The sequence below is a fragment of the Barbus barbus genome (assembly GCF_936440315.1).
Source record: "Barbus barbus genome assembly, chromosome: 36".
Lineage (NCBI taxonomy): Eukaryota > Metazoa > Chordata > Actinopteri > Cypriniformes > Cyprinidae > Barbus > Barbus barbus.
The window spans coordinates 18,091,524-18,108,150 of NC_136714.1; the positions used below are offsets into that span (position 1 = coordinate 18,091,524).

The 16,627-nt window shown below is 40.3% G+C and overlaps 1 protein-coding gene across 1 annotated transcript in view; it reads right to left on the reverse strand.

Moving 5' to 3' along the window:
- Positions 1-16,139, reverse strand: part of LOC306855502 (transmembrane protein 132D-like) — a 30,430-nt gene extending 14,291 nt beyond the window's left edge. Inside the window, exons 1-2 of the mRNA XM_079394259.1 lie at positions 15,826-16,139; positions 11,931-12,804 (exon numbers count right to left, since the gene is read on the reverse strand). Of these exons, the coding sequence (XP_079250385.1) occupies positions 11,931-12,804; positions 15,826-15,868 (917 nt within the window). The 5' untranslated portion in view covers positions 15,869-16,139. The remainder of the gene's footprint in view (positions 1-11,930; positions 12,805-15,825) is intronic.
- Positions 16,140-16,627: the final 488 nt, after the last annotated feature.

The window sequence follows — 16,627 nt, forward strand, 5'->3', positions numbered from 1 at the left end:
ATGATCTGAGATGACCGAACACCTGAGATGGAGGATCAGCGCCGGGAGATGACGTATGTGTCCCTGATCGTAGGCAGAGGCCAAACACCTGGATGAACGCCAGAGACAGATCCCCATTGAGGACCCCGCCACTTAGACAGCCATCGGAAAAGACCACTGGAACCAGCTGAGCCCATTCAACCTGACTTGCTGCAGTTTGGAACTGAACTGCTGGTTTGTTTGGCCAGAGGAGAATTGGCCCCCCGACTGAGCCTGGTTTCTCCCAAGGTTTTTCTCTATTCTGTCACCGATGGAGTTTTGGTTCCTTGTCGCTGTCGCCTCTGGCTTGCTTAGTTGGGGACGCTTCATTTCCAGCGATATCGCCGACCTTATTGCAAAGACACTATTCAAACTTATTGACACTTTATTTTCCTTTTTTTGATATTGTGCAGTGCTTTGACACAATTTGCATTGTAAAAAGCGCTATATAAGTAAGGTGACTTGACTTGACTTGACATGATCCTTTAGAAATCATTCCAATATGCTTGTAGAGGTTTGCGATCTTGAGAAATGCAATGGCTTACACTAATAACCATCTAACAGTATTCCAAACAGCTAGTCCCATTTGCAGTGTCCATTGTCAGACCAGCAACACAGTTCAATAAATTCACTTCAGAAACGTTGTTGAAATAAAAGATGAAGATTTCTGGTTTTATTCCTTGGTTTCTGATTTACAAAAGAGAATGTGAGCTGATTAATACACTTATTCTAGTTGCTAATGAAATAAAAGATTCTTAATAGAAATAGCTAAAAGTTAGCAGTTAGCAGGTAAGAAAACCGTTCGCTTCCACAGCTCTCAAGATCTGAATCACATAAAAGGAAACAACGTAACGTAGCCGGAGTTTTGCCTGTTCTTAAAGAGGCAGTACACTATTTTACCAATATGTACCAAATCCTATGAACACATGAATTCTAGTATGCTTTTAACCTTTTAAGTATTACATGAACTTCTAAATTAAATTATTTACCCTTTTTAACATTAATTCTTATTCACATTACTATGAATTGTACTTTGGCCTCTACATACCCGGCCCCTAATTGCCTTCTATTCTAGAAGCAATTACAATTTTAAATGTCTCTCTTTTGAGTAAAACTCGGTAACAGTCCTTCTCATACTGCTTCCTGAAGTAAGCAGAGTTTAGTTATCGGCCTCTCAAGTTCATTCGTCTTTGTCTTGACTCGAACCTTTCGGACCATTCCATGCTCGTCCTCCATAGTCTTAACGATTCTTCCCATCAGCCATGATCCCCTGGGGGCTGATTCGTCGACAATCAAGACTACATCTCCCGTGATGAAGTTCCGTGATGGATGGTTCCATTTCTGTCTCTTCTGGAGTTGAGGCAGATATTCCTTGGTCCAGCGCTTCCAGAATAGATCGCTCATATACTGGACTTGCCTCCATCTTTTACGTGCATAAGTATCATCCTTATGGAAGAGTCCTGGTGGTAAGTTGGGGTTAGTCTTGAGCAGGAGTAAGTGCTGTGGGGTAAGAGCTTCCAGGTCATTAATATCATTGGAAGGCGTGGTAATAGGCCTACTATTCAGAATGGCTTCACATTCACAGAAGAACGTCTGAAGACCTTCCTCATCCAAGTTTTGTTCTCTCAGTGTAGCACCCATGATTTTCCTGATGGAGCGGATGATTCTCTCCCACACCCCTCCATGGTGGGATCCGGATGGTGGATTGAATAACCATCTGATGTCGCGTTGCAGCAAGCTGTTTTCGATTTGTGAAGTATTCCACTCTTTTATTGCCTTTTTGAGCTCATGATCAGCTCCAACAAAGTTGGTCCCATTATCAGATCTCATCTCCTTTACCTGACCTCTTCTTGCAATGAAGCGACGCAGAGCTTGAATAAAGGAGTCTGTTTCCAATGATGTTGCCATTTCTATGTGGACCGCACGACATGCAAGGCAGGTAAATATCACCCCGTATCTTTTTACAGATGATCTTCCACGTTTAATGTTGAATGGCCCAAATAGATCCACTCCAGTTCTGGTGAAGGGTGGCTCGTCTGATACAACTCTGTTTCTTGGTAAGTCCGCCATCATTTGTGTGCCTGATGCACCATGTTGTCTTCGACAGATAGTACACCGTGACAGCATTCTTCTGATTGACGAGGGAGCATCAATAATCCAGTACTTTTGACGTACATGAGATAAGACATGATAACGTCCACTGTGTCCCAGCCGCTCATGTGAATCCTGGAGAATCAGATCAGCCACATGATGGTTCTTAGGCAGGATCATCGGGTGCTTGGCTTCGGCTGGCATGGATGCTCGACTGAGCCTCCCTCCAACACGAAGGATTCCCTCTTCAAGTTGTGGATTCAGTCTGAAGATTCGACTACTCTTCTTGATGGAGTCCTTTCTCCGAAGAGCAGATATCTCTTCCTGGAACCTACTTTGCTGACAATAACTGATGATATCCGTCTCAGCTTGTCGCAGATTGTCCACGGTCAGGTAAGTCTGTTTGAGACTCTTTTTGTAGCTCAACATCTCCCTGTTGACCCGTTGTTGATCGCTGTACAATCCATTTATCTCCTTTCTCTTCCTTGACAGGTTTACCAGGGTTCCCTTGAGTCGTGTGAGCCACGCCACAGCCTTCTTGAGGTGTATCCATGAAGAATAGTATCGAATTAGTTGTTGCATTGCATCAGCGCTTTCTTCTGCTGTTATAGCATTGACAAGTATGCCTTTCTTGACCTCAGGATCTTCAGCCGTGAGCTCTTCTAGGTGATCGTGCTTGTCTGGCCATTCCCTTTCAGGTTTACTGAGGAAGACAGGTCCTGCAATCCAAACCTCGTTCTTCATGAAGACACTCACCTTTTGTCCCCTGGAGGCGCAATCAGCAGGATTCAACTGAGTGTTGACGTAGCTCCATTGCTGCACTTTTGATGCTTGCAAGATTATGGCAATCCTGTTCGCCACAAATGTCTTAAATCTGATGTTCTCATTTGCTAAGTACTTGAGTACCGCAGTACTGTCCGTCCAAAACCTGGAATCTGACAGTGGCAACTGTAGTTCTTTCTTCAGCATGACATCAATCTTCACAGCTAAGGCAGCCGCCGTCAGCTCCATCCGCGGGATAGTTGGTGGTTTGAGAGGGGCAACCCTTGCCTTTCCCAAGACAAATGAGCAGAATATTTGGTTGCTACTGTTCTTCTGGACTAAGTAAGTAACAGTACCGTAGCCTGTTTCGCATGCGTCACTCAGGTGGCTTAAAGCACCGATCCACTCCAAAGTCAGTGAGCTGTTTAAGTTCTTCAGTCCACTCTGTCCATTGTTGTGCGAAATGTTCTGGCACAGTGTCATCCCAGCCTGTTCTTAGTCTACACAATTCTTGCAGGATGGTTCTAGCAGGCAGTATGACTGGCGACAACATTCCCAGTGGGTCGTAGACTGAACTCATCGTAGACAGAATTCCTCTCCTGGTAAGAGGCTTCTGCTCTATGTGCACGTGGAACTTGAACTGATCCGACCGGATACACCACTGTACTCCCAAAGCTCTCTTGATGGCAAGTGAATCCTGGTCAAGATCAAGATCTCTGACTTCTGTTGCCCTGTCCTCAAGTGGAATGTTTAACAACACATTTCGATTGTTGGTCGTCCATTTTGTCAGTCTAAAACCTCCTGTTTGACAGATGGCCTTCAAGTCTTGGAGTAGTCTGACTGCTTCTTGTTCAGTGGCAACTGATCTCAAACAATCGTCTACATAAAAATTATTTAATACTGTATCCACTACTGTTGCACCAAACATGTTCTTGTTGTCCTCGGCACACCTTCTCAACGCATAACTCGCGGAGCTTGGTGAGGAGGTGGCTCCAAACAAGTGTACCTCCATTCTGTACTCTTGCAGCTCTTTTGAAGTGTCGCAGTCCGGCCACCACAAAAACCTGAGGAGGTCGGCATCTTCTGGTGGAACTTTGACCTGGTGGAACATCGATTCCACATCTGCCATAATTGCGACTCGCTCTTGACAGAATCTAGTCAAGACACCAACCAGACTGCTTGTCATGTCAGGCCCTTGCAGTAATTGTTCATTGAGTGTGGTTCCTTGATATGAAGCGCCACAGTCGAATACCACTCGCATTTTATGCTTCTTAGGGTGGTAGACACCATGATGCGGAATAAACCACACCTTTCCATCATTCCGTTTTAGTTCTTCATCTGGGACCTTTACAGCGTAGCCCTTCTTTATCACATCATTCATGAAACTGACATAGTCCTCTTTGAACGTCTGATTTCTCTGAAGCTTCTTTTTCATGTTGAGCGCTCGTTGCTCTGCCATTGCTCTGTTGTTGGGCATTTTCACATCTTTGTTCTTCAACGGCAGACCAATAGAGTAGTGGCCGTTGACCAGCCTTGCCGATTTAGAGACTTTGTCCATAAACAGTTGGTCTTCCTTAGACATTTCTAACTGCTCTCCTTGAGCATTCTCAGGAAAATCATACTTGAATTGCTGAGTCCACAAGTCTTCAAGTCGAGCCACTGAGATCCGATTCATCTGGATCTGCGGGTATCCATTCTTTGTCCAGCTTCTGATGTTCTCACGCAGCGGTCTGTTTACTGTCCATCCCAATGCTGTGCGTACTGCATACGGCCCATCCTTGACACTGCGGATTACCTCTTCTGGCTCCAAAGCCTTTGCCACATCAGTCCCAATCAGAAGACCAATATCCGCGTTGATCAATGGAATTCGTACACCTCGTAGATGTGGCCACCTATCCACGTCTTCTTGGGTTGGAATGTTCTCTTTACTTGCGGGGATAACCTTTTGTGCGAAAACACCTGTAAGCTCAATAAAGTCATCGCCTTCTAGGCTACTCACTTCTAGGTCTGATACAGCCTTGCATGAGACTGTCCTTTGGTCTCCCATAGTAGTGAGTAGGATGTTTACATTTTTTCCTTGCAGGTGAAGGTCGTTCGCTAGCTTGTTAGTGCAGGAGGAGGCGTTACTCCCTGGATCCATGAATGCATAACAAGTCAGCACCTTGTTGCCTTTCTTTGCTTTTACTCTCACGGGCACGATGGCGAGGACACTACCTGTACCCCCGACCCCAGTCTGAGAGCATGCTTCTCCTGCATCCACGAATCCACTGACAACGGTTTGCTCTTCCCTTGGAGACTCCTCTTTTAGCTCCTCCTGTGAAGCCTCTTCCTTTGTTAAGTCCTTAAACTTCCGTTTTATGTGTAAGAGCGTAGGGTGTGTCGCTGAACATATCTGACAGCTCTTCTTTTGTTCACAGACATTACTCATGTGTCCTCCTATAAGACAACAAACAAAGTCCTTTGCTCTTAAGGAATTCAAGCTTTTCTTTGTGCAGCTTTCTTTGGAGTTTCTTGCACTGTTCCATGGTATGATCTCCCTGACAGAAGATACAAGGTTTCATGAAGGCTTTGTCCATGTTTGTTCCCTTCTCCTGAGCTTTCTTGTTTCCGGCACCAGCAGCACCTTTCTCAGCTTTCTGTTCTTTTACTTCAATGGCTAGTGTTGTGATGTTTTTCTTTCCACTTGACCTTTCAGTCTGGCGCTTAGTTTGTCCTGAGATTTCACCAAACACAGGGTGTGCTGCCATTTCAGCCTGTGTGTTGATAAATGACACTACGTCCTTGAACTTTGTCCGCCGATCTTGCTTTTTCTGAATGTCTATGGCGACACTCCTAAATCTCTCTCTCAGCCTGTATGGGAGCTTTGAGATGATCGTGCGCATGTTAGCAGAGTTTTCTATCTCTTCTAAGTACTCCAGATCTGACATTGCATTATTGCAGTTTGTCATAAAGAGGGCGTATGCTTCAAGTGCTTTGGTGTCATCTGCTTTAATGGCAGGCCAGTTTAAAGCCTTGTCAAGGTATGCCATGGATATCTTATATTTATCACCAAATCGTTCCTTTAGCAGTCTCTTGGCTTCAGGGTAGCCCTGATCTGGATCCATATGAAAACAGCTGCGCACTAAGTCATTAGGCTGCCCATTTGTGTGCTGTTCTAGATAGTAAAGCAGATCCTTGCTGTTTTCAGTCTTGCTTTCTATGCGGTGCTCAAAGGCTCTCATGAAGAGACGATATTCTAATGGATCTCCTTTGAAAACTGGAATGTTCGGTGATGGCAATGTAGATAGCCTTTGTTGCTTTATTAGGCTTTCAGTGATGTCGTTTTGCCGTTGCATGACAGTAACCAGATTATCTGTGTGATTATCTGAAGTGACAGGAGCTCGTATCGCATTTGCGCCTCTTCCACTAGTGTAGCTATGCCAAGTTGCACTGCTAGCTACACTTCTCTTACTGTGGCTGACATCATGTTTTTTTTGCGCATACATCAACATTTCCACCCTACTGCCCTTGGTTCTACTTGACACATCTGAACTTTCATATTTTCTTAACACAGCTAATCGTGCATCAGTTGCAGCGAGCCCTGCTTGCAGCTCCAACTGTTCTTTTTCAACCTTGAGCTGTAGTTCATGCTCCTCTAAAGTCTGTCTTTTTCTCAATGTAGCTGACTTGGCTAACAGAGCAGCTCTCTCCAATTCAACCTTTAAGCGCTCAGCACGGGCTGACGATGTTGCAGAAGTAGCAGAAACAGACTTAGATTTTCTAGTCTTACTGGATGTGACTGACGCACTATCTTCAGGATGTATCTGCTCACTAACCTTGTCAGCCTCTTCTCTGCGTAGTATAGCATTCTGTATCCATGCATTCACTTCTTGCACAAATTCTCTGTGCTCGTTATTTCTTGGCTCAAACCAATCCATTTGATCTGTGTTCAAATTCTCTACATCAATCTGGCAGAATATGTCTTCAACGTCAGCATTTATTTTACTGAATTTCTTTATCAGTGTTTCATACTTGGCCAACAATTCCTTTGCTATGATTTCCACATTTGCATCATCATCCATTAAAGCATGCAATTCGTTCTTTTTCTCAGTAAGTTGTCCTAGTATGGCTCTTCTGGAGCTTATTTTCGTTTGCAGATTATATTCCAATGCTATAAGTGTTGGTTTAACCACTCGCTTTTCCTCAGTTAGGCTTACCGTGGCTTCTGTTCCTGTCTCCGTCATGATTGCTTTTATAGTCAGTCCGTTTTTTTTTTTACAGGTTCCACTTGCAGCAGTCACGCAGCAGAAACGACAAACTCGTTGAGACTTTTAACAATCCACTTAGCACTCACCAGCCACAAGCACAGCGCATGATCAAGATAGTTGAGAAAATCAGTCCCTCCTTGAACCTTCATTGATGTTCCACTCTCCGCAAACCTCTCCAAAGGCTCGTTGTCCAAAGTCAAGCAGGTTTTCTTACTAATGTAGAGGTTTGCGATCTTGAGAAATGCAATGGCTTACACTAATAACCATCTAACAGTATTCCAAACAGCTAGTCCCATTTGCAGTGTCCATTGTCAGACCAGCAACACAGTTCAATAAATTCACTTCAGAAACGTTGTTGAAATAAAAGATGAAGATTTCCGATTTTTATTCCTTGGTTTCTGATTTACAAAAGAGAATGTGAGCTGATTAATACACTTATTCTAGTTGCTAATGAAATAAAAGATTCTTAATAGAAATAGCTAAAAGTTAGCAGTTAGCAGGTAAGAAAACCGTTCGCTTCCACAGCTCTCAAGATCTGAATCACATAAAAGGAAACAACGTAACGTAGCCGGAGTTTTGCCTGTTCTTAAAGAGGCACTACACTATTTTACCAATATGTACCAAATCCTATGAACACATGAATTCTAGTATGCTTTTAACCTTTTAAGTATTACATGAACTTCTAAATTAAATTATTTACCCTTTTTAACATTAATTCTTATTCACATTACTATGAATTGTACTTTGGCCTCTACATACATGCTAATTTGGTGCTCGAGAAATATTCTTACGTTCTTATTATTATTAACATTCAAAACAGTTTTTATTTTCTGAATTCTTTAACGAAAAAAGTTCAAATAGCATTTGACTATTAACAGCATTTATTTTAAAGACAAATCTTTTGTAACATTTTAAATGTCTTTGTCACTTTTGATCAATTGAATGCATCATTGCTGAACAAATTTAATTTCTGTAAAAAAATCTTACTTAATTGAACTTAAGGACAAAATAACTTTTAAAGATTTGATGTGCAAATTAACACATAATCTCAACATCCACAAAAAGAACTGTATATTTGGCTTCACCTTTTGAATTATTTTTATGAAACATAATATTTTTGGATGGACAAAAATTGTGATTATAAAGTCTGCGCACATGAGCACAAAATGTGCCCACACTGGTTTATTATCTGCCCCTAAACTGTGATTGGTTGCTTCTCATGCATCACAAACAAAACTTTGCTCTAAGTGGGTGTTTCTTGACCAGAATGAACTACTGTACAAACTGGACTAGACTTAAATAGTCAAAAGGAAACAGATGGAAAGTAGACTAATTACAGGCTAATGGATGTACAATTTTAAGCAAGAAGCTCAGTATTTACTGTATGACTGCCTCTGGGCAATACTTAAAGGAAAAACACACATGCTCACCACGTATGATACAATGAACATGTCCAGTACTAACTGAATGTTTGCTAGAGGGAATGTGTGTTAAAGACGCTGACCTGCACATCGAAAGGTTGAGGTGGAAAACGTTCACCTGCCTTCTGATGGACAGAAAATCTACAAACACATCTCAAGCCCATCTGTGCTGACATCCCTTTCCATTCAACCTGACTCGTTTTTTCCCCTCCCATATCTCTCAGCTTTATCCACCAGCCAGACAGTTCGCTGGTCCCTCCTCTCCACTGATGGGACTTAGAGACCGTGGAATCTTGCCACGTGAGAATCTCCCAGACATGTGCTGGAGTCAGGCATCTTGGGAAGCGTGGCCAGAGAGGCAACAGGTCACGGTGGGAGAAGTAGAATGAGTGTGGCTGACAGCATTGTGACACACTGCATTATCGTTCCGCAACCCCTCATCCATCTTTTTTGGGGGGGGGTTTTCACACCACAAACTGCAATTCTGCCTCAAAAACAACAGATTTTCATGCAGTGGATCTCAAATGGTTCCTTAGCGATGTGCACAATGAGCCTATGCATTAAATGACACATGCAGATGTGTATTTTAATGATTATTTACCAGAATGTTTGATGCAATAAACACACACATGATGGGCTTTTATCTGGTATTGAAAAGAAATACACGATATCACAGCTGGTATCAGTTCACGTTGCATGTAGATCTCTGGGATAGTATCTGTCTATCAACCCCTGGGACTCAAGGGAGAGGGATCAGAGTCCGTCTTGACCCATTTTGTATCGTTATCATCTTCAGAGCAGACGAGCAATTTTTAGAGACAGATGACGCCCTCAGTTGGATAATCCAAACATTTTTAATTTCAGAGAAACAATGAAAGCATGAGAGGAAAATAAGAGACAGAAAAAAAGAAATTGCCATACAGAGAAAGAGAGAGAGAGAGAGAGAGAGAGAGAGAGAGAGAGAGAGAGAGAGAGAGAGAGAGAGAGAGTCTGAGTGTGTTCTGTTTTGGTCTGCCAGGGGAAGAAACACTGTATGCATGAGTGGCAAAAGAATTCAGTCAAATCTATAATGAGGATCTTGATGGAATAAATCTCTGACACAAAATCAAAGACGGACGAATATTGATGAGAGGCTGTGTGGTGCTGTCTGCAGGATGAAGTATAGAAAATAGAACAGAATAGAATAGAATTAATAAGTAGTATAATATATGAAACATTTATTCTAATATTAGCAAATTAATAGTTTGTGTCCATTCAAATATATGAATAATACAAAAATGTCTATATACATGTATATCAATGATCTGATAACCAGTAAAGAAGAATCATTTAATATTATTCATAAATAAATAATGCTTATTTATAATATATAACGCTTAACAGACCATAGTTTGTCCAAATATATAAATAAAACTAAATATTTTTATCGTAACATTATGATTAAATGTACATTAATAATCTGTAAAGGAGCAGAACAGAACAACATACTTTTCATATATCTATTATATAATAAATATAAACCTAACATATATTACCAAATATAAAATACTTATGTAAAATTAACTATAATAAGCAGAGAACAAAGGACTATGTCACTAAGTTCTTCATAAACTATGTCAATATGTTCTTTTCTAAATGAGTAGTTTTTTTTCCTAATGCACTGTACAAGTCACAGGGCACTTCATAGTCTATTTAGTCCAGGCAGCCTCCAGCTGAAATAACTTTCTGGTGAAAAGAGAGCAGATCTCTGAAGAGTTAAAGACTTCACTAATTTTCAATCTGTGTGTGGATTATCTATCATAACCTCAGGGGTCTGGACTCAATCTTGGAGAGAGTAGTGAAGTGGGGCAGAGATTTTTCCCTGGATAAAATCAATCTCTTTGGGATACCAGCCTTCACCTCACTTTACTGCTAACACTGAAAGCGAATGTCCATTTGAGCCAGGGCCGGGGGCAAAGCAAACCCTATCAGAGCCGAGTGGAGGGCCGCAAGGATATTGGGGGCTCAGGTGGCATATGGGGCTCAGCTGCCAGTCAAATGTATATCTCAGAACACAAACAGGCTTCCTCAACTTCCCAAAATGACCAGCACAAATAAAAGTCTTAAATCAGTCTATCCATATTGTCCAAAGAGAGTCAAATCACTTTAGGGAATAGACAAAAATCTAAAAAAAAAAAAAAAAGGAAATAAATAAAATTATCCCCACACTAAATACCATCTAAATTAAACTACGCTGGGATTTTGACTATTGGCTTACAATACAGGTCAGAATACAATTCACCTCATCAGTTCTTATGGACATTTTTCCCCACAGTTTCATTTGCCTTCAAAACAATTGCAAAAAACTTCTAAGAAAAAGAACAGCTTCGCCAATACAGGAAAGAACAATACCTTTTGTCCAAAACATGCCTATAAATCCAATTTCACTCACTTATGTGTTCTTTCTCCATTGCTGTGGGTTGAGACTTAGAAAAAACTGATTGCACTGTGTGTTTTTGTACGATAGAGCTCTCGCTGTAATATGTTTACTTCTGCCCAAAGGACTCAAGTAGTTATTAGGTATTTGTTTTCTTGCTCCATTAAGTCGATGCATTATTCATGTGGAGAGAAGCCACACAAACAATGCAATGTTAAGAAATGAATGCTGCCAAATAATTTCCCCATTATTTTACCATTTATGGAAGAGTGCCTTTGAAACTCCTCCATTTGGAAAAAAGTGAATTGCGCCGGCACAACGTTATTACATTTCGGTAATCTGTATACTGAGTGGGACCCTTCGGTTCTCTCGGCTATGAAGTGGCATGACTGTAGTGTTGCATAGTTGTTAAATTCACCCTAAGCTTCTTGGGTGTTTGACACATCAGTTGGCTCCATGCCACACTTCTATTCCAAATGGGACACTGTTATCTCAATCCCCAACGCACCTCCTCTTCATCTTATTTTAGCCTGACCAAAAGTCTTTTCCAGGAAAACAGTTGACATTTGTTGAACCATATAATCCTGAACAGAGTAAATCCAATTTCTCAGCACTGCATTATGTGTACAGATTTTTTGCAGACTTCCAGATAGCAGGTTGTGAAATAATTATAGCACCAAAAGTCAGGTTAGATCTACTAGACACTTGTTTATGCCGTATTTTGTTGCAATCTTATTTACTTTAAAATGCATCAACTCTCATTAAAGGGATAGTTCCCCCAAAAATGAAAATGTTGTTTTGGACCCCATTGACTTCTACTGTACGGCCAAAAACATTTTTTCAATATATGTTCTTTTGTCTTCAAAACAAAGAATGTCAAACAGGTTTGGAACGACATGAAGGTGAGTAAATGATTTTTAGGTAACTATCCCTTGAAGCAAAACTGGCAGATAAGAAACCATAAAATCAACCTACCTGAGTATAAAATGTTCAACTGGCGATGTGCTTGATAGAAACACATAGAAAGTGGCAGTGTCTGTGGTCTTTAGTGGTTTCGAGGACGTCTGGATGATGACGGCTCCTCCGAGGCGTAATCGCATAAATGTGGGGTTTCCAGGAGGTGATCGCAGGAGGTTGACAGTCCCAATCCTCGTCATAGAGGTTCCATAGATCTGCCGTCCCAGGTCACCATGCTGTGGACCCCTTCTTATCTTGCTCTCTTGCGGGACACACTGACCACTGGGACTGGGTCTGATCTGGTAGTAAAGTTCAGCAACATTTCCTCTTTGATCACCTCTCTGCTCCCAGCTTGACCTTCCACCTCCAGGGTTGAACCAGGCTGGCTCAGGCTTCAGGTGCACCAAGCAAAAGCCACCATCAGCCGAGATGGAGCAGCTGTCCCTGACCTCCCTGGATTCCCATAAGGCGTATGCCGTAACACAAAGGTGCCCTCCTTCGTTCTGTCCTGGAATGTTTTGCATCGGGCCCTCGCTCATATCGTCTCTATTACCGGTTGCGTAAAACAACACATACAGGGCAGGCGTAGAAGAACGTACTTGACGGGCCAGTATAAACGGTCGGATCCTGGGGCCAGTGTGGATCATATGCAGTGGTATAGACTGCTCCAAAGACATGGGACCATAGCTGACATTGATGGCTGGCTGGCCACTGAGTCCAGTGAGGATGAAAGGTTGTCTTTGTGCCCGCAGGCTGGAGTTGTCCATTATGTCCTGCCTGGTGTCTCTGAGGAGGAGGTAGTCTGCATTGATGATTTGATAGTTCACACTTGGAAGAACCGCGAGAGGGGACAGGGATCTTGGGTCATCTGACAACTCCACAACCTTCATTCCTTGAGGACAAAACAGATCAAACTAGATTAAGCATAATAGAGCATAAGTATGAGAGATTATAAAGTATTAATCCAATTTCCAGTAAATGTTGTACACATCACATAACCCTACTGGCCCCTATAGTGCATTTTTCAAATTAGTGGTTTTCAACTGGTTTTGTTTCAGGGACATCAAGTAGCGACCCAACACCGTTCAATGGAATTTCAATGGTTTTATGCTCTAGGCAGCCAAAAATGTGCTGCACAATAACATTGAGATTGTCTTCAGTGCATTTAAGGCCATATAAAGAAGTCTGTATATTCTTATAACTTGTATAGCTTTCTTAATGGGTTTGGAGGATGAGAGCATAGGCTATCGCACAACCTGCCTACGTTGGCTTGCACCGATTTAAATGAACTTGAATAAAATAAAATAAAACAGTTTAATTGGATACATCTTTTAAGGATCAAATGCATTTAGGACATTGTCTATTTACTATCATAATTATACATTATTAAATTGTTAGTTGCATTTTATTATTTGCATCTTACTCCTGTCTCCAACTCCAATGCATTTTTGAATCACAGCCCACTAGTTGTGAATGACTGTTCTATAGGAATCTGTACTAATAAAACCTTTCATTCAAAAACACTGTAAAGGCAGGGTTACTTTCACAGAACATTATGCTTGGTAAATATGCTATCAAAATGGTTTTGTATGTTCTAGACAGCTATACCTCAGTGCTCTTGCTATTTCTACATTGCAGAGTTGTATTTCGGAGAAGTCATTTGCTAGATGGCGTTCCTTCCTCATTCAAAGTCAGAGTAAAAAAAAATCATGATTGGTCTAAACCTGTCAGCAAAAACCCATCATTCTGTTGCCGTTTGAAATTCTCCCCAATGTGCTTGTCTATAATCTTTCAGAAAATATTTCCATAGATGTCAAGCCCACGAAATCTTTTACTTCAATAGCACAAAACACAACATTTCCCCTCTCGGTGCTGGATGATTTGGAATAAAGCAACACAGGGGGAGGCAAAATAGTCAACATCACTCTGATCAGGTGTACTGTGTGTCCGGACAAGCAGCTTGTCAAATCACTCATCTGGGAGAGATGCTCTAACCTTTACCTTCTGACAGGCTGCAAGGGCTACATTGCCTTCTGATTGCTAAAGTGCAGCATTGAAAAGCTGAAGGTTTGATCTTGACATGCTGTGCGTTTTTGGAGGAGTTTGTCAAATGTGTCATACTGATACGTGAATGTGATTGCTATTCCTAAAAGAAAATCCTTCAAGTAAGGCAACAGCAGCCTGAGAAAACTTGATTATATTTGTTTATATTTGAATATACATTTTACTGAAATAATACACACATTGTGTTTGCATTATATAGGGTATATCCCTATATAATGCAAAATTTCAAAGAAAAAATGATTTCATAGTTTTTTTTATTGAATTTTCAATTGATTGATTTTTCACACTCCATTTTCTTTTAATCTAAGAAGAGCTGAGTCAAATCCATCTGTCACAGGTCAGATAATTGTCAAAGAGACACGATTTTGTGTAGTATAGCCGTTGTTGTTTCATGCTCTAAAAGAACTGACACACAATATTAACAAAAATATGTAATATAATAAATGATAAAATATTTTATCTATATGCCAAAGTGCAAAATAAAATGTTAAATAAAAATAAGGGCTGACAAACTGGTTTTTTTTGGTTTTTCTTGGGCTTGAAAGGCATTTTTATCTGCTTGCATTTGATCTTAAACACCTGATATGTGTACCTGGAATAGTTTTATGCAGCCTCTGTAAATAGATTATACACAACTCCCAGGACGGCACTTGAAGATGATCAACTTCCAGTTAAAAAAAGAGCATGTGTAAATAAGGTTAAGGCAGTGAGCAGAGTCCACAACAAGCCATTTTAAGCATTATAAACCTGTATAGTTCTTAGAGAAAATCATTGGGAGGAAATAAAATTCTATTATACAGAACACTGTATGAATTCATAAACAATCTCTCACTTTTGTCCGTTTAGAAATCTATACTGATTTATGTTTTAGGTATACTATAGCAAATCTAATTGACATATAAGTCCAGTCAAAAAAGAAATACATTTAAACTGATACTTTATGTTTGAGCTTTAATTTCCAGTCTGTTGCACAGGTTATCTCTGCCTATCAAGCATCAGGACGCTAATCAATTTGATGATTTTTCCTACTGGAATCCTATTGACTTGTATAGAAAAGCATACAGTAGGAGTCAAATAAACAATATATTTGCATCTCAGACTAGGAATAAAGTAGGTTAATGGCTGAGCCTGAGGGTAAAATATGGACTACTGTCTGTGCCTGAGAACATTAGGCTAAACGTGACTGAGTTTGCACAGCTCCAACTCAGCCTCTGCACTGATGACAAGCCTATTTGTCAGACTCTCAATTTTTTAAATTGCTGCTTTTGGCATTACTAAACACTCCACAGCATATCATTTCCAAATTAGGAGCTTTCCAAGTATGGTTTTATTCAATGTGAATAAAGACGATTTGAGAAAAATTCCCTCCTCACAGTTTCACTTCAAAACAACAGTGAAACTAAAAGTTGTATTAAAGTTTTATTCAACTAAGCAGCTATTTGCATTCTGCAAGTAATTATATAAGAAAATTGCAATTAAATCTATATTTACTTTGTATGCAAAGCAATATTAATAGCCATATGAATCCAAACAAAAAAAACATTTATATTAATGATGCTTGATTAAGTGTTCACACAAAAAGTTACTTCCAATGAAGTTCACAAATCAGGTTAAAATTTAAATATGCAAATAAGTTATATTAATGCAAACATTTTAACAGGTCTTTCAGCTCATACACTCATACAGTAGATTATAAAATCATGGTTATTTGTGGCCAAACAACTGCAATACCGTCCATGTCTATACCCGCATAGTCTGATTCAGGATATTATCTTAAATTATACAGAATTTATATAAAATTAGAAATGCCCAACAGCAGGAAATGACGGATATGAGAGGAATATCTTACCTTCAGCACAGGATAGGCACACCGCTATAACCATCAGCAACATTGTGCTTGTTTGTACAAACAAGTCCAAACTGGAGCCTAAATTACTTTATTCCTCTAATGCATTCCTTAAAAAATAACAGAACAAAAAAAAAAACTAGAAAAAAAGTGAGCTTTAAAAATAATTTTGCAAATCAAAGAAAGAAAGTGAACGTGGCTCCCTCACATGACATTAAAAGTAAAATCAGTTGTCATGGCACACAGCGGGCTCAATCTTGATCACGTGAGTAACAAAACGATTCACGTGCTGCTGTTTCTGGACCTCACATTCATCTGAATCTGAACGATTAGATGTCACAAGAATAATCCTCAGCAAATGAAATACATGTGCGCTTTATGTTGTCCTGAAGCCCCACAATCTCGCCTGTCACTGTCATGTAGACAGACAATCAGCAATACCAGTGATATTAACTTGAACTTGACCCTTTCAGACGATTTCAACCGACTAACAATCTCTGCAATTTGTATTTATGAAACACGTGAAGGAATATAAGTAAAATTGTCAATTGTTGCATGGTAATAATATGGTTGTGTAAATGTAAAAGATCAAGAGTAAAATCTGAGGTATAAGACAAAAAATATTTAAAACGTATTTTATTACTTCAATATAATTGTTCAAATATAGTTGAAGTTATAATTATGTATCTTTCAAACGCTTCAGTGTCTTCAGAGGGCTGCGGTGTAGCGCGCAAGCGTCCCCTGTTGACGGACATTTTTTCTGGAAGCAACCTACATTTCAGGTACACAGAAAAACTGGACATTT